This window comes from Eucalyptus grandis, chromosome 2 (genome assembly GCF_016545825.1).
Source record: "Eucalyptus grandis isolate ANBG69807.140 chromosome 2, ASM1654582v1, whole genome shotgun sequence".
Taxonomy (NCBI): Eukaryota; Viridiplantae; Streptophyta; class Magnoliopsida; order Myrtales; family Myrtaceae; genus Eucalyptus; species Eucalyptus grandis.
In genome coordinates this window covers 42,678,351-42,699,932 of record NC_052613.1, presented here as the reverse complement: position 1 = coordinate 42,699,932, position 21,582 = coordinate 42,678,351, and the positions used below count along the sequence as shown (strand labels likewise).

Below are 21,582 nucleotides of genomic sequence, written 5' to 3'. Positions count from 1 at the left end.
TAAAGAAGTGAAATTTTTCTATTTCTTATTTATATTTTTAAACCTATTATGATCTCTTTTAGGAAATAGAAAAATTAGCTGATGTCACTAAAATAATTTCTATTTTTTCCATTCCAAGAAACAAAAGAACAGAAAAATTGAGAAACATAAACATTATCAAACATGATATAAACGAGTGCAAGGATAAATAGGGATAAGAGTGTTAGAGCATAAAATTGATCACGAAAGTGTCATTAAATCCTTATACTTTCAAATAGTGCAAATAAATTTTAAAATTAATCACATTAGTGAAAATTTAAAAGTTTCGTGAGTTCTGTTTAATTCGAGTTACATATCATTTTCCTAATATATTTTGACGACAGGTGATAATGATCCAGCATCAGTTTGTGCAAACATAAAGAAAGGCCAAAAATTAAAGAGAATGAAAAGCAGAAAACTAAAAAAAAATAGATGAATAGAACCGAGAGAGAGAACCAAGTTCCAACAAGGCTTCTTGCGATGCATTGTCTCACTCTACCTGTTTAAGCTCATGTTAGCATAACGCGTTCTGGAAATTAATTAGAATTTTATGCGAATATTTTTCGTTATTCTTGGATGGAGCTAATGAAATTTTAGAATTTGAAAATTATAAGATGATATCGCATTTTTACCTTAATAATCAGTACTTGTAGGGCTTTTATTCTAAAATAATTTTGAGAATAAAGTAGAAAGTCCAAGCCTTTTTGTCCAAACTAACGTTTTCCCCTTCAAATTCCTGGCCCTTCTCAAGTTTCCATTTTTCCGCTCCCTAGACCAGGCAGAATTGCAGAAGCTCAACAGTAGAAACCGCGATGGAGTGCGCGGGGAAGGGGAGAGGGACGAGGTGCGTCGGCCCGGCCAAGAGGCGGTGCGCTCGCTGCGGAGCCGTCGGCTACTGCTCCGTCACTCACCAGGTGACGATCCTTTCCCTTCGCTCCTTCTTCTTGTTTTTTTTCGATTCTTCACCTGTTCTCCTCGTCGATTCTGGCTCCGCCGTGCGGAATTGCATAGGCGCCCGGCGGGTTCATCGTTTATTGTCCTTAGCCTCGTGGAATACCTCTCTCTGTTCGGCTCGCTGTGTGCGTGAGGGCTGGTTAGCCAGTCAGGACTTCATATTCGGCACTGGCATCGCCGATTCAGCTGGCGCGCGTTTGGGGATTGGGGTTTGATATGCGGACTCGCGCCGGGCGGGCAAAGAGAGGGAGTTTTTGCGTTCTGTAGTGGTGGCGTAGTTTAATTCCGTATGATCTGAATCATGAACAACGGGCGATGGTGCATTTGCTGGGTGAACCTGTTGCGTCTGGTCATGTGTGATTATTCTAGAGATGTATGGCTTTGAGATGATGGACAGTGTGAGTGCGATCGCGTCCCTGTTTCGGTGTTTGATTTTTTCCGATAGAGCATTTGTTCAGCAAGTCCATTGTTGCTTGCTAGATCGATCGTAACTTGCATGTATTGAGTGGATCCTAGTTGGTGGATTTAACGGAAAATGCAAAATATGAAATTGTGATCCTCTCAAGCACCAAAAGCTCATATACCTCATACAGCCTCTCCTTGCACCGGCAGGCATGGCTCCTAGGTTGCATCATTGGCTCTCATGACGTCATGTAATGAGAGTTTGCATTGTTCTTTTTGAAAGTTTATCTACTGAAATTAGAAAATAGGCCATGATTTTCGATTAGAAAAAAAATCAAGGCTGACAGAATGAAGAATCGGTAGGGTGGTGGTTGGACCCAGTGATTAAGTGCATGGTGGCCGAGCCCTTGAATGGAGAATATATCTCACGTGAAAGTAATGTAATATGTAATGCTCACGTGGTATGACGTGAAAGTAATGTAATATGTAATGCTCACGTGGTATGACCGAGCCAATCATGTCCTCCAACTTTACAAATTGAAAATTTGGGTGGTTATTGTGTTTGCCTGTGGCTCGGTGGTACAGCCTTGGCATGACAAGTGGTATTACTGCCATTCTGCCACATAAAATGCTCTCTCCATGTAAACAGTATCTAGAGACAAAGCATGCCGATGTCACATCAGAATTTATTCAATTGAAATATCTTGATCTGACATCTATCCAAACTAGGGCTAATGTGTTGGGGTTCTCACGATTGAAAGCTTTGTTTTTCTTCTTTTTTCCTGTTGTCTCCTTAGATTTCTCATAGGAGTGCTCATAAGGAAGAATGTGCAAGGTTAGAGCAACAAATGAAGCATGCTGATGCATTGAATGCTTTTCCTTTCACATACTGTCAAGAAGCTACAATTGAGGTGACTCTCATTTTGCTTCAGAATATTTCTTGCCTTTTCTGGCTTGTTCTGTGAAAGTAAATTGATGATATTCTTTCCAGATTTGTGAAAAACTAGTCAGCAGATGTTCATTCTTGAGCAAAAGGGGCATTCATCAGGTTGGGATGTGGATGTACGAATGCAAGTGCCAATCATTGAGCAATTCTTTCAAGGACTTGAGGTTCTGTGGTACTCCTATATTTGATATATTCATCGTTGGCAATCTGTTTGAGTTTTTCTCTCCAATCTTGGATTTTACTTTGTTGTGTTCTGTTCATGCTTCTGGTCATGAGTTTATGAAGTGTAAACTTGTTCTGGTGTATGGCTATGGAGAGTATCTCTCGTATGGTCTGAATTTTTAAGATTATAGTATGTTCTGTTTGCCTGGGATATCAACCGATTGATATTACATGGGCCAAATGCTTCTCAAATAGGCAATTTGCTGGTGCTTGCACACCTTGACCAGCACAACTAGAAAAATGCTTCTGTTGCTGAAAGATATATGATGGTTTTGTGAGAAAACTCTTACGGGATTGTTTCACACCTTACTTTGTGTTTAATGTATTTTAGCTGGTATTTGGTCTTTTAGCACCAACACTTTCATACATGTTGGCTTTGTTGAGGAACAGTAAATCTTTTTCCCTGATTCCACCTTATTAGGAGGAAAATATAGGTCACACTTCAGTTATTGATGTGTCAGCCTGCTGTGGGAGAATCTATTTATGATTCCTCATGGATCCACCTTATTAGCACTAAGCTTTAGCCGACTGAGCTACATGACATTTCACTTGTGAATTTTCTCTTTGTTAATAAATTAGCATAAGAAATATCTCTTATTCTTTGCGCTTTTGGAGTATTTGCCAGGACAGTTATGTAAATCAAAGACTTGGCACAGTGTTTCATTTACATGGCCTAATTTTTACCGGACCGTTCAGGTGAATGATACTGTCTTTAATATCTGCTTACAAACTTTTTTTGGTGGCAGCTTTCACAATAGTTGGGATCTTCTGAGAATGTTATGCCCATGTAGAGGTACAACCAATGGCTCCCAGCTTTTACAGAGTCGAGCCTTAGAAAATACTTGACTAAAGAATTGTGCAGGCCCAGTGTCTCCAATATCAGACCATCTAAGTGGTTGGGAGGACTATTACAGGTGGAGGCATATCCCGTTTCACTCACCTGTTGCTTTACTCCTTCAATGGGTATTTATGTTAATTCTCATCCTCCGTTGTGAATTATTATGTTATCGTATACCCCTTGTTACATCTTTTACATCAAGCAAAGTTGGCCATTTGGATGGTCTTTTTTCAAGAAGTTGGGCATTTTGATGAACAGACATCCGATTTTTGTCTTCTCAACAGAGAGTTCATGGAAAATTTATTGTATAGAGCAAAAAGTATAGGAGTTGGGGTTGCGGACGCTTGAGCTTTGAAAGTTTCAAATTAGTATTCTACATTTTGAAAATGATTTAACACCTCCAGTACAGTGGACAGTTTTAATCAATGCCATTAAAGGTAGACTTCTGTGTGAAAACAAGGGGCAGTTTGGTGCCCTTCTTAATAATGGAGAATCGCTGCACTGGGGTTTTACGTGAATATCGGATTGGTCCAAATGTCAAGATCTTTTATTGCATGCAAAAATGCGACTATGTTCTCTTCCACTCAAGATCTTTTATTGCCTGCCAAAATGCAACTATTTTTTGTTCCACCTGATACCTTGTTACCTACTAAAGTTGATGCATGCTTATTTATGCATGCCATACGTGTTTAAAGTAACTTACTCCTCTCTCTCTCTTTCTATCAGCCAATGTTGATATACCATGCCATTCAGATTACTAGTGCAAGGATTTCAACTATTGGCACTAGCAAGGAACTGCGTGTCCACTATGTTGGTAATTTCTGGCCCTGAACATTCTCCTTTTCAAGGATGCTTTCTTTTGGAGAACTTCTCTTCTTTGCCACTGCTTATTCATATTGTTCTCCTGTTGACTCAGGCTTACATAAATGTAGAGAAGATTTCTCCTCTTGCCTTATTGCTACTCTGGTCACCATCGCAAAATCAATACCAGTTTGTCAATATAAAATGTTCTTATTATGAACCTTGGATTGTGTAATCCTGTCAGGGACGTCTGATAACTTCGTCTCTACTTTTTAGGCACTTGTCGAACATGAATCACTAGCTTTCAACAATCTTTTGAATAAGATAAAAAAATCACAATAAACAGCAGATGCATCAATTGTCCTTGATGCTTCTAATCATGGAGACCAAGTCAAGCCTTGTAAAGCTTACACTTAACTACCACTGTCCTGTAGGGCCTGAGAAGGAGCTTCTACAACTTCCAGCCTTTGGTGAGTTGCAGGCGCTTTTTCCTGGCATGCGGATGCATATTGAGCTTGTTGGACCAGCAGTTCCAGAGCATAGGTGACTCATTCATTTTTTTTTGGGTTTGATATGTATTCACTCTGGTGGACTTTTGCACGATCTAATATATAATTGGAGAAATTGTAACCCTCTTCCATGTCTTCTTTTTTCTCTTGTGTTCTGCGCAATGAATAGGGATGGTGAGACAATTAAAGTCGGTGGTTATGCTCAGTGTAGTGACACTGACTGTGACTGCAAATCCACAAGTTCTCAAGGGAGCAAGAGTTTAGACACCGCCTATGACTCCGCAGTTATCTTGCAGCTTCGGAGAGGCTGTTATCATGACATCTACAGAAATATATCAGAAGTCTCTCTCTCTCTCTCTTTCTCTCACACGTAAAATTTCTTTCTGTGTTTGGAATTCCTACAGTGTTAACTTTTGAGAAGTTCTGTTATGTTGACAGGAGTCTTTTCCTCATTTGATTGTTGCTCCTAATGCTGGCATTGCTGCTTATTCATCCTGGTTACCTACAATTGTGAGTCTTCTTTAGCTCCATGATTCATTTGTCTCCTTCCTCTCATAATCTTTTTTTAAATTATTCTTTTCATATTTGCAGGAGCTGATACACGAGATGAATGTCCCTGCAGTTTTTTCTGATTACTGTGAAGAGGCTTGTCATCTTGCAACTCGTTGCATTAACACTGTTGCTGGCATATCTTTTTCTCTTCCAGTGTGTCCCATTTCTCCTCTTTTCTCTTTTTGAAAAGCTTATTTCGAACAGCTCAAACTTAACCAAGTTGCGATTGATGCTTCTGCTACTTGTAGATCCAATTGAATCCATTCAGGCAGCCGATGGCGGTGGAAGACAATGCACTTCTTCTTCCTTGCTATTCAAATTGCTTTCTCTTTGGAATATGAACCACTGAATTGAGAAGTAATGCATGTGTCGAAGATCACATTTAGTCTTTTGGAGATGGTTCTATCGAATGATGGAGAATGAGGCTTTGGTAAGTTTAGTAAAGCAAGTTGTTTAGGCTAATTTGAAATGTTAAACTGATTGTGCATCTTGTGTTTACCCACTCTCCAGGTACTTGAGATGATCCACTGCTTGATGTGTAGCTGCACCTATCCAACCTGAATTGGATGGGGAGAATGGATACTTCAAGACAATTCACTTCAAGAGGCAGGACTTCTGCATAACGAGGCTTAGTTTAAGTAGCAACAGCGGAGTTCATCTTGCGCAATGGTGACTTTCATCTTGCTCTAGGACCGGCCTTTGGCCATCCATTTCCGTATCACACACCTGATTGGCATTCAGTAATCGAGGGACTCGCCCAAAACATTGCTGCTGTGAGAATACAGCACTCCATCGAGTGGAAGATACAACTCTGCCATGGCAGTCACCCTCGGTGCATTTGAATAATGTTATCGACCTATTCATTGCTGGATGTGAATTGGCTGTAGAATGGCAACTCGGAGATTGTAAACTGAGGACATGTTGACTGGTAAAAGCTCTTGTGAAGATCGGTCATGCTAGTGGCAGACTCGCCTTGTATGGTGCCAGGGGCTTGCTTAAGAGTGAAGTAACGTTAACCCTATCGGGACGTGCACCATGATTGCATGGTGGTGCTTACCAAACTACCTTTTAGGGTTGCAACTTGCTTGTGGACTTCAAAATTGTACTCCCAATGGCGACGGATACTTTTCTGAACGCACATTCCACACTGGGGGATTTTGGCAACCGGCATAAACAATTTGCAAGATCGAACTTAAACCCTTATGCATTGAAGTGCAATGTGACCTTAAAACTTACAGTTTAGTACGGTATTAAAACCTGGGGTAAAGAAGCGGAACGTGGAGTCCTGCCTTTCACGTTCATGATAGGTTTTGTGCTTTGTCCTAACATTGCGGATGCCGGTGAACTTGGTTTTATTGAGTTTATAACTTGCCCAAAACCCTGAAAGGGCATAATTTGATTTTCGGGTATCGTGTTGCTGGGCGCCAAATTGTTAGGGCAATAAAGATAATTCATTTTTTAGTTGATAAATCTGTTTATTCAAAATATACAAAAAATGTAAATTAATTACTTTTAGGCTCTTGTATACTCGGGTGTTTTCGAGATTTCTATTTGGAAACACAACTTCGATTTGGGATGGACTCGATCTTTATATAGGATTAACCGGTTTCGAGTTTACAATAGGATCAAGCCTCGTAACTCCGTCTTGTTGCAGCCTCTAACTAAGACAAATCAGTAAAATCATTGCCGGCATTTAGCTAGGGGAAATATGAATAATTTAGTTTGATTCAATAGCTTAATATATGAGACAGCTTCAAGTCCATGCGATAATGACGTATGAAAAATTATGGAGGATTTCCGGCATATAAGACGTATGAGAAATTGGCTGTGTTATGTAAAATTGCTAACATCTACATCAGTAATTTTTAGTATAAATTGATTGGATGGACAAAAATTATATTAATATGAAAATGCTTAAAATTAAATTAGTATCAATATTAACAGAATAAATTAAGTAATTTTTGGATGCCTTTTCCACAGCAAAATGTCTACTTTCCTGTACTGCTTCACTTTTACCATGTTCAATCAATGATCAGTGAAGTTTCCTCTTCGGTATATCTGATGAGTGTCGATGGAATATTCGACCCTGAAGACCCGTTAACTCCACGAAAAACGGTCAGTTTCACGTCATTCCAATCTGTCTCCCTTTTCTCGCTCGGTTTCCGCTTTCCATTCGCCACCTGTTTATCTCAAGTTCAAGGCGAAATTTCCAAGAGAAGGCAAGGCGGACCCCACAAAGCGCCACGTCATCATCACCCCCCCGTCTCCCTCTCCTCTCTCCCAGTGCCAGTCCAAGTCCAAGTCCACGAGGCCAAGGGAGGGGAGCGGATATTCTACGATAACTACCAAGTTAGCTGTCCGTGAAACTCCGTTGCAGACGTCAAGATCATCGCTCGAGCAAACCCTCCCATGGCGGACTTCCCATTTCCCCTCCGTCCCTGACGAGAAAGGGGCAAAATCCGCGTCCTTCCTCGCGATCCTCGCCGCTCCCCGATTCGCGATCCATGCCGCGCGTCGCCGTCGCCGTCGCCGCTCGACCCCCATGGCGGCCCCTCCTCCCGTGGCTCCTCCTGATCCTAGGGTTCCTCGGCGACCGGGCCCTCGGATTCAAGGTCCCGTTCAAGGTCAATGACGTCCTCCCCGTGCTCCCCCGCCAGATCTCGTGGCCGGTGCTCAACAGCTTCAACGGCGCCGTGGACCTGCTGCCCTCCTTCGTCGGGACCGTCGCCCCTGGCAACGAGCCCCTCCGGTGGAACGGGACCTGCTTCGACGGCAACGACGCCCACCTCGAGTTCACCGAGGGCGATCGCGGCGGGGACGAGGAGACCGGCTTGGGCGGCGGCGTTCTGTACTTGAAGGTTCGTCTTTCGTTCCTCTGTTGGTCCCGGTCGTGTGCCGTGACGGCGGTGCGTGTCGTGAATTATCCGTTAGTCTGTGTTGAACTTAGCACGGTCGAGGTGGTGCTCTGTAGGTTTTCTTAGTGCAAATGGAGGGTTATAGGGGCTGGTGAGTAGAGTCTGGGTTGTAGGAGAGGGAGTTAAAATTACATTTTTCATCATCCTTTGTCGGTTACGACGATGCATATGAATGGGTTTAATATTCAAGTATCTTGTGGTATCAAATCTGACTTGTTATTAGTCAAGGTAGAGACGATTGTGGAAACATGAAAAAAGTGTCATTTTCTCTTCTCTGCACTTATATGGAGTCGGTATTTGGGTTGTATAACGCTACTGGCATTACACAGTTGCTTAGGTTTTACATACAAAGTTTGCAAAATTAGTGCCCTCACTTGTGCTGGAGAAAGTTTAATTTAATTGCTTGAATGGCAGGAGCTTATATTCCAGTCTCAAATGGTTTAAAATGGTTCTAGCTAAATCGCCTACCATGACTCTTTTAAGACAATAAGATTATTGCTCGAATTTTGAGATTTCTTCACTTGCTAGTTGCTTCCTTCACTGGAGAAATGAATAATTTTGTTTTTTCTTGCTTTCTCCTTACAGACATCTGAACCACATAGCTGGACATGCATGGATTTGTATGTTTTTGCAACACCATACAGGATCACGTGGGACTATTACTTTTCTGCGAGAGAGCACACGTTGAAGTTTGACTCATGGGAAGAACAAGCAGAGTTGGAATATGTATGCCTCGTGTGTTTGATTTATTTGTGAATTAGTAAATCTCATCGTTGCATCAAAATAACGTCTGAGTTGGATGTTGAGCAGGTAAAGCAGCATGGAATTTCTGTATTTCTTATGCCATCAGGAATGCTTGGAACATTGCGTTCTCTATTTGACGTATTGCCCCTGTTCTCTAACACCGTTTGGGGTCAGAATGCTAATTTAGCTTTCCTGAAGAACCGTATGGGTGCTACATTTGAAAAACGTCCTGAGCCCTGGTACACAACTATTAATCCAGACGATGTTCATACTGGCGATTTTTTAGCTCTGTCCAAGATCCGTGGTAGGTGGGGTGGTTTTGAAACATTGGAGAAATGGGTAACTGGCGCTTTTGCGGGTCACACAGCGGTTTGCTTGAAGGATGAACATGGTAATCTGTGGGTCGGTGAATCAGGACATGAGAATGAGAAGGTGTGTTTTTGTCTTTATTTAATCGGTTCTCTATATCAGTTTCTGACATTCACAAATCGGTAAACAAAGTTCGATGAATATAACAGAGGGATTGAGAGTATGGAAAATGAATTGTACACACTTGAACTTGATAACAAAGAGCAGATACTTGGAAACTGACTATAACATGTTGTGTGGTCTTCCGCGAATGATTTCGCCAATACGAATTTCTAAGCCAGTTTTTGTCTTGCCTCTTGCTCCTGCTGGGGAATGTATTCCCCTTATTGCCTCAGTTAAAGAGAGACTTGTGTTTTCCCCTTCTCACATCCTAGAATTTTGCCAAGAATCTTTTTGATGTCTATTTTAAGTTTGATTGTCTATTAGAAAAAAATTGTTTTTCTTGCGAATTTTTCTTGGGCTTAGAAGAATGGCATTGTTAATAATGAACACGGGTATGACTGGTGTGATTACTTTTTGATATATTCTTCCACCATTTTGATAGCATATTGCTCATTTATTTGCAGGGGGAAGAAATTATTGTGGTTATTCCGTGGCAAGAGTGGTGGGAATTGGCGCTAAAAGACAATTCCAATCCCCAGATAGCGTTGCTTCCTTTACATCCAGATGTGCGTGCAAAGTTCAACTCCACGGCTGCATGGGAATATGCTCGAAGCATGTTAGGGAAGCCTTATGGTTATCACAACATGATATTCAGTTGGATCGATACTGTAGGAGACAACTATCCTCCTCCTCTCGATGCTCACTTGGTATGCATTTTCCTTATTAATTCTGAACGGTGTTAATAATGTGAAGTGGTGGGAAGTGATTTTATTAATTGACTTATCTTATGCATCCATTACAACCTTGTTATCCAGAAATAATTATTCTGCCGTGAATCTGATAGTACCTGGCAATTTTTGGTGCTATTTCTTTGGGATTGAAAATGGGAAGTTCGAGATTAGCAAATCTTCTCAACCTGCTCAATGCAATTGTTGTAACAGGAAATAATAGCATGTGCTTCGTGTAGTATTCTTAAAGTGATTTCTACATGTTTCTTTTCTTTTGAAATATGATAAAGATAGTTTATTTTCTGGAGTTGCTTTGAATTTTCCAACCTTTGTAACAATTCGACTTTCTTGTTTTGTTTCTTTTTTTTCCTCATGAATGAAGAAGCCATATTCTTTGCAGGATGGCATTTTTTGGTTCAGGATGATTTTAGGAATTATCATTATGTTTCCTGATACTTTGGTGCTTTTTGATAGGTCGTTTCTGTCATGTCAATGTGGACGAGATTGCAACCAGCATATGCTGCAAATATGTGGAATGAAGCTTTGAATAAGCGCCTTGGGACTGAGGTATAGCTGCTGTCTGGTCATACTTCCAGTTCTGATTTTCTTTTGTCAATTTATTATTTGCTTAGTTTATCCTTTGTCCTGGCTTTAGAAACGATTTTGTGGATTTAATGACAAATATTCCCTAAATGAGGAGCTAAAATGGTAATTGTGTAACTAAATGCGTGGATATTCTGGTCTGGTCAATATATTATGAGAGATCATAGATTTTCAAATCAGGAATTAGAGAGGAAGCAAAAGAGTGGTGGTGTGACTGGTGTCCTGGTATCAGGTGCTTTTCTTAGCTACATAATGTGCATACATGGAGCTTGTGTCTCAGGCATTTAGCTAGTCATTCTGATATGGATGGAACTTGTAGTCATCGAGTCCAAGTGGCTGCTGTCTTTGTGGCATCTCATTCTTGTGAGCTGGAGAGGTCGAGAAGATGAACCTCATAAATGGCATTGTGTACTCATGGGGACAAAGTGGCTCATTATTGCTGTTTGGCTGTTATTTGGCATGGGAAATGAGGATGGGAAGGAGAAAAGAGGAAAAACGAACAAAGAAAAAGAACAGAGGAGTTTTTTTTTTTTTTTTTTGGGGGGAGTTTGTCATATTGAGGTTGAAATGATTATTTTGCGATTCCTAATTCTTTAAGGACATAATTTTCGCCATTTACTGGTTCTATTCTCCAACAAGGTATTACTAGCAATTCGCAAAGATTATGCATTTCTCGCTTTTTGCAGGAATTGACTTACATGGAATAATTCAAGAGACTGAACAACGAGGGATGTCATTTGATGAACTACTTACTACTCCTGAACAAGATGATTGGATGTATAGTGATGGGAAATCGACCACATGTGTTGCCTTTATACTCGCAATGTACAAGGAAGCTGGAGTATTTGGTCCCATTTCGAGTTCTATTCAAGTAACTGAGTTCACGGTAAGTCATCGATACCCTATTTCATCATCTACTCTTTATAGATTTGTATCCTGAATTTCATCGTGGAAAATTCGTTACTGTATATGAACTGACTTCTCTTTGCTCTCAGATTCGTGATGCTTACATGCTGAAGATTTTTGAGAATAACCAAACTCGTCTGCCGAGTTGGTGCAGTAACAAGGGAGGTCAACTTCCATATTGTCAGATTCTTGGGGAATATTGGATGGAATTGCCGGAGTATAACACCATAGAACCATATGCCAACATGAACGAGAACTGCCCTTCACTGCCTCCAAGTTATGAAAGGCCCAAAAGATGCTAAAGTCATGCTGATCCATTACTGCATGAGTAATCCATTCTCAAATACTTGTTTCCTTATCGTAGGGAGCTCTTTGAGCTCCACATTCTGTCTGGTCATACGAGATCTGTTTAGAAGCAGTGATAAGTGTGTATATGATGACTTCTGTGACATCTGCGTTTTGTACATATCTAGTCGTGAAATTGAAGGAAGGGACAGTCTATGAAGTATCTTGCTTAAATAGACAACTTGCAGGACTGGCTTGATGACCACCTATGTTTTATCGTCTGCGAAATTGTCGGACGTTATGCTTGTATGAAATCCCTCCTATTGTCAGAAACTATTGTATAATTTCATAGAAGAGAGTTTCAGAAGTTGCAGGAGATATATTGCCCTCAAGTTCCTGTAATCGTGCAAGCCTTTTGCAATCTATTTTAGCGAGTAAACTGGGTAGCTCTAGTAAAATTCTCCTTGGAGCATTGAACAGCACAGTGCATCCTCCAGGTTCCTGTCAAATGTACAAGGGACTTGGAAAAGCCTTGCAGGTGGAAGACCTGTTTGGTAGAACTTTCAAGGTACTTTGTCTATTTGAATTCAAAATATACTGGCAATTCGGTGCCTCTTCATGCGAGCACCAATTAAAACATTATTACGACTCTTCTACTAAAAAGACTCCTGCTCTTTAGATTCAGCTTCATTAGTTCCTCCCTACTTGCTTAACAAAAGAGTTTGGCACGCACGAGACCTAGTTGTAAGTAGTGTCCGTCGTTTCCCTCTGCTGCAGCTTACGTTTCACCATCCCAGAGCTCCTCAAATGTCTCGTATGGCCCGTGCTCAGAGATGTAATCTTCTCCAAGATATCCTCTGCTCTGTGGGATCTCATCGATCTTCTTTGATTCTTCCTCCGTCAATTCCCAGTCGAAAATCTCAAGATTCTCTTTCATCCTCTCCTTGTTGAAGCTCTTGGCGAGTACACAAACTCCTTGTTCACATGCCCATCTGAGGCAAATCTGTTGTCACCACCAAACATGCATCAGTTATCTCCCAACACTCTTCTTGCTCCACCACGAGCCTAGGTTTGAGATATTCTTGTTTAGTTTGGCGCTAACTGCTAAAAGACTCGAAGAACAAGAAGCATCTCACCTGGGCAACAGTTTTCCCTTTGGCCCTGGCGATTTCCTTCAGCTGCTCACACTCCATCACCTTATTGCTTCCTCCATTGCTTACTAAAGCTCCTAAAACAGAGTAAGCAGTGAGCAGAACCCCATTGGCCTCGCAGAACTCCCTGAAGCTTCTTTTGTTGCCACAGTGGATTGAACTCTACCTTCAAGATTTCAAATTGTTTGGTTAAAATTAATCTGATAAACTTGGAAAAATCCCATTTCAGAACTCTGTTAGAGGAAGCACGATACTGTGAATTCATGGTTGTACTCAACTGTCTAGACATGGAACTGATCTATCTATGTTGTATACTAATATTCGAGACTTGCACTCTGAAAGCTTAGCATCTTCACTTCATTGTCATCAGAATTGAGATGCGGCTGGCATCAAATTAACAGGGTCATTCCTATTTAAGGACTTCTCTTCAACTTGTGAAGAAGCTCACCTGGTTGACATCAGGGGTATCTGTGCATTGGCCAGGATGAAAGAGAGCTTTTTACAGGAGAAATTGCTGACGCCGATGCTTCGTGCGAGTCCTTTTCTCTGACACTCCTCCATATCTGCCCAAACAGCTTTGAAGTCCATGGGCATAAAATCTTCTTTTCTTCATCGGGAACTCGTAGGTTCCGGGTTTTGTACTCACAGGCCAGTGGATAAGATAGAGATCTATGTAATCCAACTTGATTTTTCTGATGAGAATATTCGCAAACTAGAGGCTATCAGAAAACATTTCAAAAGGTAAGAACAGATTTGTTATAACATTACCTGGGATATTACAGTTAAAAGTTTCAACAAGTGTTCGTATGACAATGAAATGACCATATTTAGGCTGCGCATGACAACGCTTTCCCGGGAAGAGTTTTTTTTTTTCAGAAATGGTTCTTTTCTATTTCGCTCCGGAACAATTTCGAGTAAAAGAATCCGTTTGATAACGATACAAAAATTTCTACTCCCGGAATAGAAAAGAATAGAAACGTTTGGTAACGCAACAATTTCTTTTTTGTATTTATTCATTTTTTTTTTGCCGTCGGTGACCGGCGGCCGACGGCGACCGGCGGCGACCCGGCGGCCGGCGAGCCGGCGGCGGCGGGCGGCGGGCGGCGACGGCGGCGGCGGTGGCGACGGAGACCGGCGGAGGTGGCGGCCGCGACACGGCGGCGGCGGCGGCGGCGACGGTGGCTCCGGCGGTTAGCGGTGGTCACGGCAAGAAAATAAAATTAAAAAAGAAAATCAGCTTACTTTAGAAATTGTTCAGGAACGAGAAGCAACTTTTTGCTTCTCAAAACTGTTCCAGGAACAAAACGGGAACAAAAAATTGAGAAATTGTTCCCGGAACAAATGTTTTACCAAACGGGTTTGTTTTTTTGTTCGGGAACAAAGAACAGAAATTGGGAGAAACGTAAACGTTGTCATGCGTACAAACATGTTTGGTAAAATTTATACAAACGGGTCTATTTGTTAAAAATTGTTTCGTTCTCCGTAACAAAATTTATGTTCTTTGTTCGGACGAAAAAAGAATAGAAACATGTTTGGTAAAATTTTTGTTTTCGAGAATAGATTTAAACAAAAAATAAAAAGTAGAAAAATTGACTTCTTGTTTAGGAACAATTCCAAGAATCAATTTTTCTCTTTTATTTTTTCTTCTCTTTTCTTTCCTTCTTCTTCCTTTTGGCCGGTGACATTGAAACTCACCATGGTTGGGTGAGGCTCGGCCTTGCCCGGTCATCGCCCGGGTCGCCATTACCCGGTGGTGGCTTGGTGAGGCCGACTCGCGTTGCCTAGGCGAGGTCGGGGCTCGCTCCGCCATCGAGGCCACCGGGTGAGGTCGAGCCTCGTGGTGGCCTGGTGAGGCTCGGTGAACTTGCCGGATCTCGCCCGATTGATCATTGGCCGCCACTATGGCGGCGATCGCCACAAAGGAGGAAGAAGGAAAAAAAGAAAAAGAAAAAAAAAAAGGAAAAACATAATATAAATATTGAAAAAATTAAAAGAAACAACAAAATTATAGCATTTCTATTCCTAAAATATAAATTTTTTGCGCTTATCAAACGCGTTCTTATAAGAAAACTATTTTTCATCAAAAATTGTTCTCCTAAAAGAATCATTATCAAACACGCCCTTACAAGATTATCTCGAAGACAAATTTTTTTACTTGAGGCTATTCTTGAGGGCTGGGAGGACAAGCCCGGATGAGCATCACTTCGCACCGAGCTTGGTGGTGATGAAGAGATCTCTCTTGATTTGATCGGGCCCTCGCGAAACCGTTTCGCCGATGGCTTCTCCAATTGGCTCCTCGAGTAGTAAGAGTTGCGGTGTCAAAATGTCTCGTAACCCAGCTTAATTGCTTCAAGAACCGCTTTCACAACTTCATGATCCACGTTTGAAAACGCTACGGTGCCGAATCCTAAGAGTGGGATTTTCCGGCCACCGGATTCTTCAATACTTGCTACCGAACGCTAGCCGGAGTAAGATCGATTGGTTTTTCATCTTGGATTATGCAGAAGATAGCAGAGGATGCGGATTTGTTGTCCCGGTAATCTTTTCGAGACCCTTAGAGTGATGGAGCAACCACTCACATGATAGAAAATGTCTTGGTCCGTGTGTCAAAGCTTATATCATATAATGTGTAATATTAGGCTAGTGGGCCCCAAAAGAGGAAAAATAAAAAGAATTTGAAAAGTCAGTAAAAAAAAGGAGAGGGGAGGGGCTTCGGCTAAATAGAAGCAAGAGCTCCTCGACCAAAAAGAAAGAAAAGAAGAGAGAAGAAGAAGAAGAAAAGAAATGAGAAGAAAGCAAAAGGATCTTAGCACGTACACGTCACGGATGTCTCGTTAAGCCGATTTGACTCCATAACACAGCATTTGGTAAGAGATTAGACCCCTCGTTCATCCAATTAAAGTAATTTACGGTTTTAGGGCTCAAATTCAGAATTTTAGAAAATCGAGTGGCGAAGTCCAATTTTAGAGTCATTGAGCAGCATATTTTTATAGAAATAATAATTTAAGGTGCTGTTGAGCCATAGGATTTTACGGATCGTGATTTAAGCTTATGGTTTGTCCGAAAATTTTGAAGTTTCCGTGCACAATGAACAATACGCGTTTAGCAGCTTTGGGCTCGTATTTTGTCATTTTTCGGCTTGATTTTTGGGATGGTCAAGGATTCGAAGGAGGAAGTTATAGGGTAACCAAGTTGTGCACTTAAACTTTGCATCGTGAGAGGCTTTGAACAATCGCTTTGGTTATGCGATTCATTAGCATGTATGAGTCATTTGTTAGAGTTAATATGTAATTTAGTTGTTTCGTAGTTGAGATAAAGTTTTATTTAATTTTAACACTATTCTTCGGTTATTTGATAGGACTATGGGTTCTATCGTTTGTTGTTTGGTCGTAGACAACGAGATGTGTGGTACTATATCTTCTTTGATTTTATAAAACCATGTCTTGAAGTATATATGAATATATATATTACATTAAAGCTAGATTAAGCATTTACTACTTTTTGGTTGATTATGAATGTTTGAAAAATGTATTATACAAAGTTCAAGGAGTAATACATATGAAATTGCTTTGTGACTGATTTATGAAAATGTTTATGATGATTTGAGAAACGGATAAGAAATTGATGATAGTTTATGCTGCAAAATGTCATTTGCTTGGTTTACGATATAAATTTATGAATTGGGTTTCGGTAGTGGATGATGGTTATTTATACTCAATATGATTGTGAACCCAATGAGGGGGGTTTTGAGGGTATGCATACCAAGTTTAAGATATCATCTGGACCGAGCCACAAGCTCTCTAGGTGGAGACCTGTAAAAGAGGAATCTTGGTCTCCTTGTCACAGTGGGGTCGATCATGACCACGGTAGAGTATTGAGCAATAGATCACCAATGGATGGACCATTGATGTGTGATATTTGATGGAGATTATTTAATGGACTTGATCATTAATACTTGAATTGTTGAGTTTTTCATATTAGTATAAATTTTTTATGATAAGAAATAATTTTTATATGATTCAATATGTATTTTATATATTGAGTTTGAGTTATGAAGATTGGTATTGCTTTGTATACATGCATAATGGTTGTTCGACCGCTTAGAAGATTGTACTATTCACGAGTTGTTGTTGCTCATTCCACTCGTCCTTTAATCGTTGTGTTCCTTGGTCAAGAAAGAAATAGAGCTAGAGCTCCGTTAGTGGGAAACTTTAGGAGTTCTATTTTTGGTATGATTTAAGGAGGTGGTACACATAATCATTGGTTGTGGTTGAATTGGCCGAAGTTCTAAATGTATATTTTTTTGGTGGATTATAAAAACTACGATGTTGCAATCAATCTATTAGTTTATCCGATATGTATATATTTGATGTGGGATATATATAAGTTGATATCAGGTTGTTGATTGTGTTTGAGGTTGCGTCCTTCGTGTGAAAGGACGGCCGTGTCATCTCCATTCTTTGTAGTTTTGGGACGTGACATAATGCTAGACATATAATAAGAAATTTGTATTAAAAAACTAAGGTTCTATGGTGAGTGGATTAGAAAGGAACTTAAAAGTTAAGTTTGGTGAGATTTCCCGTATAAAAACTCAAAAGACTCGCTCGGGAGAAAGAATTCAGAGACACTTGTTCACTTAGGGCCTGTTTGTTTTTACTCCAAATAGTGTCTCATTCTGTTCTTTTATTCCTCGGAATAAAAAAAAAAAAAAAAGAGACCCGTTTGATAAAATTTTTATTTTTGAGAATAGATTTGGAACGAATCAAGAAGTAGAAAAAGTAGCTTCTTTCCCGAAAATAATTCCTAGAATTAGTTCATTTTTTCTCTTCTTCTCTTCCCTTTCTTCTTCTTCCCTTTAACTAGTCACTGACCTCGGTTATGGCCAACAACTCCGCCGGATTTTTCTTCCACCATATCTCTCACTTGAAAAATTTTAAAATGAATTTTTAATATTTAATTAGATTTAAGGTTTTTTTCGGTCAATTAAATCCTTCATGTGTATCATTATCATTTTTAGGCTTCCTCGAGTATAAATAACTAAATTTCTTTGTGATTTATGAGAAAAATTAATTATTGACATATTCGCTCAATTTTCTTTCACCATATCCCTCACTTGGAAAAATTCAAAACGAAACTTTTCAATATTTAATTAGAGTTAAGGTTTTTTTTCTCAGTTAATTAAATCCTTCACGTGTAGCTTTTTTATTTTTAGGCTTCCTAGAGAATAAATAACTAAATTTCTTTGTGATTTATATGAAAAATTAACTATGGACATATTCGCCAATTTTCTTCCACCATATTCTCAATTGGAAAAATTCAAAATGAAACTTTTCAATATTTAATTAGATTTAAGGTTCTTTTTCTCGATCAATTAAATTATGTAATGGCTCTTCGCATTTTTATCCAATTTGGGAAGTAGTAATGTCATGAATGAATTGATATTTCTGGTTTTTAGCTTGACTTCATAAACGCCTTTTTTTTTCATTTTGTCAATCCAACAGCTCGAAAGAGATAATGAGAAAGCTTTTGTTATTATCCACAAAAGGGGAGATTTTTTTGCGGGGATATATTGGGTGATTCGCCCTATTGCAATCCTTGTCCGTATAATACTTAGGAGTTGATTACTCGCTAGAGATTTAACAGACCTCTAGGCTCTGGACAATTTTAATGCCTAGGTTATACGGCTTTCCAATGAAGGCAAGAGCTGTTGTGTTAACTCGAATACTTGACTCGATTATCATTAAGTAATTTGTTGATGGGTTCACTAAGGTGTTGACTCGAATACTTAACTAGTTAGTATTAAGTAATTTGTTGATGGAATCACTAAAGTGTTGACTCGAATACTTGATTGATTAGCATTAAGTAATTTGAAGTAATTTGAGTTTTAGTTACGTTCCATTAATCAATTGTTTATTTTGCTACCTCACTGAGGTTGAGTCACGAATGAGGATATATACAGTTGCCATGAAGAATTGTTTATATCTAAACCTTATAGCATTTATACCTTTGCGATCTTAATTTGACAAAGATGAGTAGGGTTATTCAACTTATGCTTCATATTTGTGTTGAACCTTTTTTTTTTTTTTTATAGGAAACAAAACTAATTTTTTGTTACTCAAGTTTACCAAATGGAGTTAGAATGGTTGTACCGGTGCTCAACGCTTTGTGAAAGTTTGACTCTTAATTCTGTAATAAACTTGCATCATTATGTTTCTCATGATAATTTATTTTACTCAATATATCGGACTGAAAGGCTGGGGCCGAGTATAGCATAGTGCCATCAATCAGGTTTTCAGCTCTTGGCAGGATAAATAACAAGCCTAAAAGTTTCAGTCACTAGTCAACAATACTCGATGATTCATGATGTAACCGTAGTCTAATACATTGGAGTGCCCTCTATTTGCCTATGCATATCGTTTTTTGTGAATGAATGTGAATATGTGTTTAATGGATGTAAAAATGTAATGTGAATTTGTGTTTACATTCCGCAACCGAGATTACGATTTTTTTTTTAATCGAGGCTTTCTTGAGAATAAATAACTAATTTTTTGTGATTTATAAGAAAATGAACTATTGACATATTTGCTCGATTTTTTTTTTTCCACAATTTCCCTTACTTGAAAAATTTCAAATGAAACTTTTTAATATTTAATTAGATTTAAGGTTTTCTTCTCGTTAATTAAATCCTTTACGTGTAGCTTTTTCATTTTTTAGGCTTCCTCGATAATAAATAACTAAATTTCTTTGTAATTCATGAGAAAATTAACTACTGACATATTTATTCGATTTTCTTTCACTATATCCTCACTTGGAAAATTCAAAACGAAACTTTTCAATATAATTAGAGTTAAGTTTTTGTCTAGTTAATTAAATTCTTCACGTGTAGTTTTTTGATTTTTTAGGCTTCCTCGAGAATAAATAACAAAATTTATTTGTGATTTATGGGAAAAATTAACTATTGACATATTTGCTCGATTTTTTTTCTTCCACTATATCCCTCACTTGGAAAAATTCAAAACTAAACTTTTCAATATTTAATTAGATTTAAGGTTTTTTTCTCAGTCAATTAAATTATATAATGGCTCTTCTGCATTTTTATCAAATTTGGGAAGTAGCAAGTCCATGAATGATGAATATTTCTGGTTTTTGGCTTAACTTCTTAAATGTTTTTCTCATTCAGCTTGTAGAAAGAATTAATGAGAAAGCCCTTGCTATTATCCGCAAAATGAGAGATTTTTTACAGAAATATATCGGGTGATTCCCACTATTACAATCGATGTCTATATAATAGCCAGGAGTTGATCACTCTACCCAGATTCGATGTGCATCCCTCTTGAGATTTTTTTAATGCCTAGGTTATACGATCTTCCAATGAAGGCGAGAGCTATTGATGGGTTCACTAAAGTGTTGACTCAAATACTTGATTGGTTAGTATTAAGTAATTTGAAGTAATTTGAGTTTTAGTTACGTTCCATTAATCAATTGTTTATTTTGTTACTGAGGTTGAGTCACGAATGAGGTTATATTTGTGTGGAATCTTTTTTTTTTTTCTTTTTCCATAGGAAACAAAGCTAATTTTTTTGTTACTCAGGTTTGCTGGATAGAGTTAGAATGGTTGTACCGGTGCTCAACGTTTTGTGAAAGGTTTAACTCTTAATTCTGCAATAAATTTGCATCATTATGTTCATCCTTATAATTTCTTTTACTTCATGTGTCAGCTTTTGAAGGTCTAGGCTGAGTATAGCATGGTGTAATCAATTGGGTTTTTTAGCTCTTGGCAGGATAAATAATAAGTCTAACATTTTCAGCCTCTAGTTAGCGATACTCAAATGATTCATAATGCGTACTGATCAATGTAGTCTAATACATTGGGGGTGCGGTTCCTATTTGCTATGTATATCATTTCTATGAATGAATGTGAATATATATTTAGTGGATGTAAAATGCAATGTGAATTTGTGTTTACGTTATGCAATCGAGATTTTTTTTTTTTTAATTGAGGCTTTCTCGAGAATAAATAACTAAATTTTTGTGATTTATGAGAAAATTAACTATTGACATATTTGCTCAATTTTTCTTCAACCATATCCTCACTTGGAAAAATTCAAAACGAAACTTTTCTATATTTAATTAGATTTAAGGTTTTTTTTCTCGGTCAATTAAATTATGTAATAACTCTTCTGCATTTTTATCCAATTTGGGAAGTAGCAATGCATGAAAGGATAGATATTTTTGGTTTTTGGCTTAACTTCCTTAACGTATTTTTCTCATTTTTTTCAGTCTAATAGTTCATTTAAAGAGATAATAAGAAAACCTCGCTATCATTCGCAAAAGGAGAGATTCTTAATTCACCTCGAGACTCTAGATGTTTTTAATGCCTAGGTTATATGGCTTTCCAATGAAGGTGAGAGCTGTTGATGAGTTCACTAAAGTGTTGACTTGAATACTTGACTAGTTAGCATTAAGTAATTTGAAGTAATTTGAGTTTTAGTTATGTTTCATTAATTAATTGTTTATTTTGTTACCTCGGTAAAGGT

At 38.8% G+C, this 21,582-nt stretch overlaps 1 protein-coding gene and 2 pseudogenes across 3 annotated transcripts; 2 read left to right on the top strand and 1 right to left on the bottom strand.

Annotated features, from left to right (window-relative positions):
• Positions 1-764: 764 nt before the first annotated feature.
• On the top strand, positions 765-6,445 carry LOC120290422 (zinc finger MYND domain-containing protein 15-like). 2 transcript variants are annotated; one of them, XM_039306638.1, is made up of 12 exons: positions 765-932; positions 2,172-2,285; positions 2,366-2,484; positions 3,289-3,335; positions 3,395-3,456; positions 4,107-4,194; positions 4,616-4,724; positions 4,860-5,031; positions 5,129-5,200; positions 5,282-5,395; positions 5,491-5,672; positions 5,753-6,445. In XM_039306638.1, exons 1-11 carry the CDS (start codon positions 831-833, stop codon positions 5,581-5,583), a joined length of 1,092 nt encoding a protein of 363 aa, XP_039162572.1. In that variant the 5' UTR covers positions 765-830; the 3' UTR covers positions 5,584-5,672; positions 5,753-6,445. The 2 variants fall into 2 exon arrangements, with proteins under 2 accessions (XP_039162572.1, XP_039162571.1); XM_039306637.1 differs by having other exon boundaries at positions 767-932; positions 3,405-3,505.
• A 1,109-nt stretch (positions 6,446-7,554) lies between these two features.
• On the top strand, positions 7,555-12,272 carry LOC120290421 (annotated as a pseudogene). The gene is made up of 7 exons (XR_005548413.1): positions 7,555-8,100; positions 8,743-8,883; positions 8,968-9,333; positions 9,837-10,079; positions 10,575-10,683; positions 11,390-11,589; positions 11,699-12,272. The product of XR_005548413.1 is annotated as an uncharacterized LOC120290421 (transcript).
• A 172-nt stretch (positions 12,273-12,444) lies between these two features.
• Positions 12,445-17,959, bottom strand: LOC120290732 (annotated as a pseudogene).
• Positions 17,960-21,582: the final 3,623 nt, after the last annotated feature.

Coding starts and splice junctions, on each gene's coding strand:
- LOC120290422 (XM_039306637.1), top strand. CDS start 831: ATGGAGTGCGCGGGGAAGGGGAGAGGGACGAGGTGCGTCGGCCCGGCC. Junction 2,485..3,288: donor AATTCTTTCAAGGACTTGAG/GTTCTGTGGTAC, acceptor TTTTGGTGGCAG/CTTTCACAATAGTTGGGATC. Junction 4,195..4,615: donor ACTGCGTGTCCACTATGTTG/GTAATTTCTGGC, acceptor ACTGTCCTGTAG/GGCCTGAGAAGGAGCTTCTA.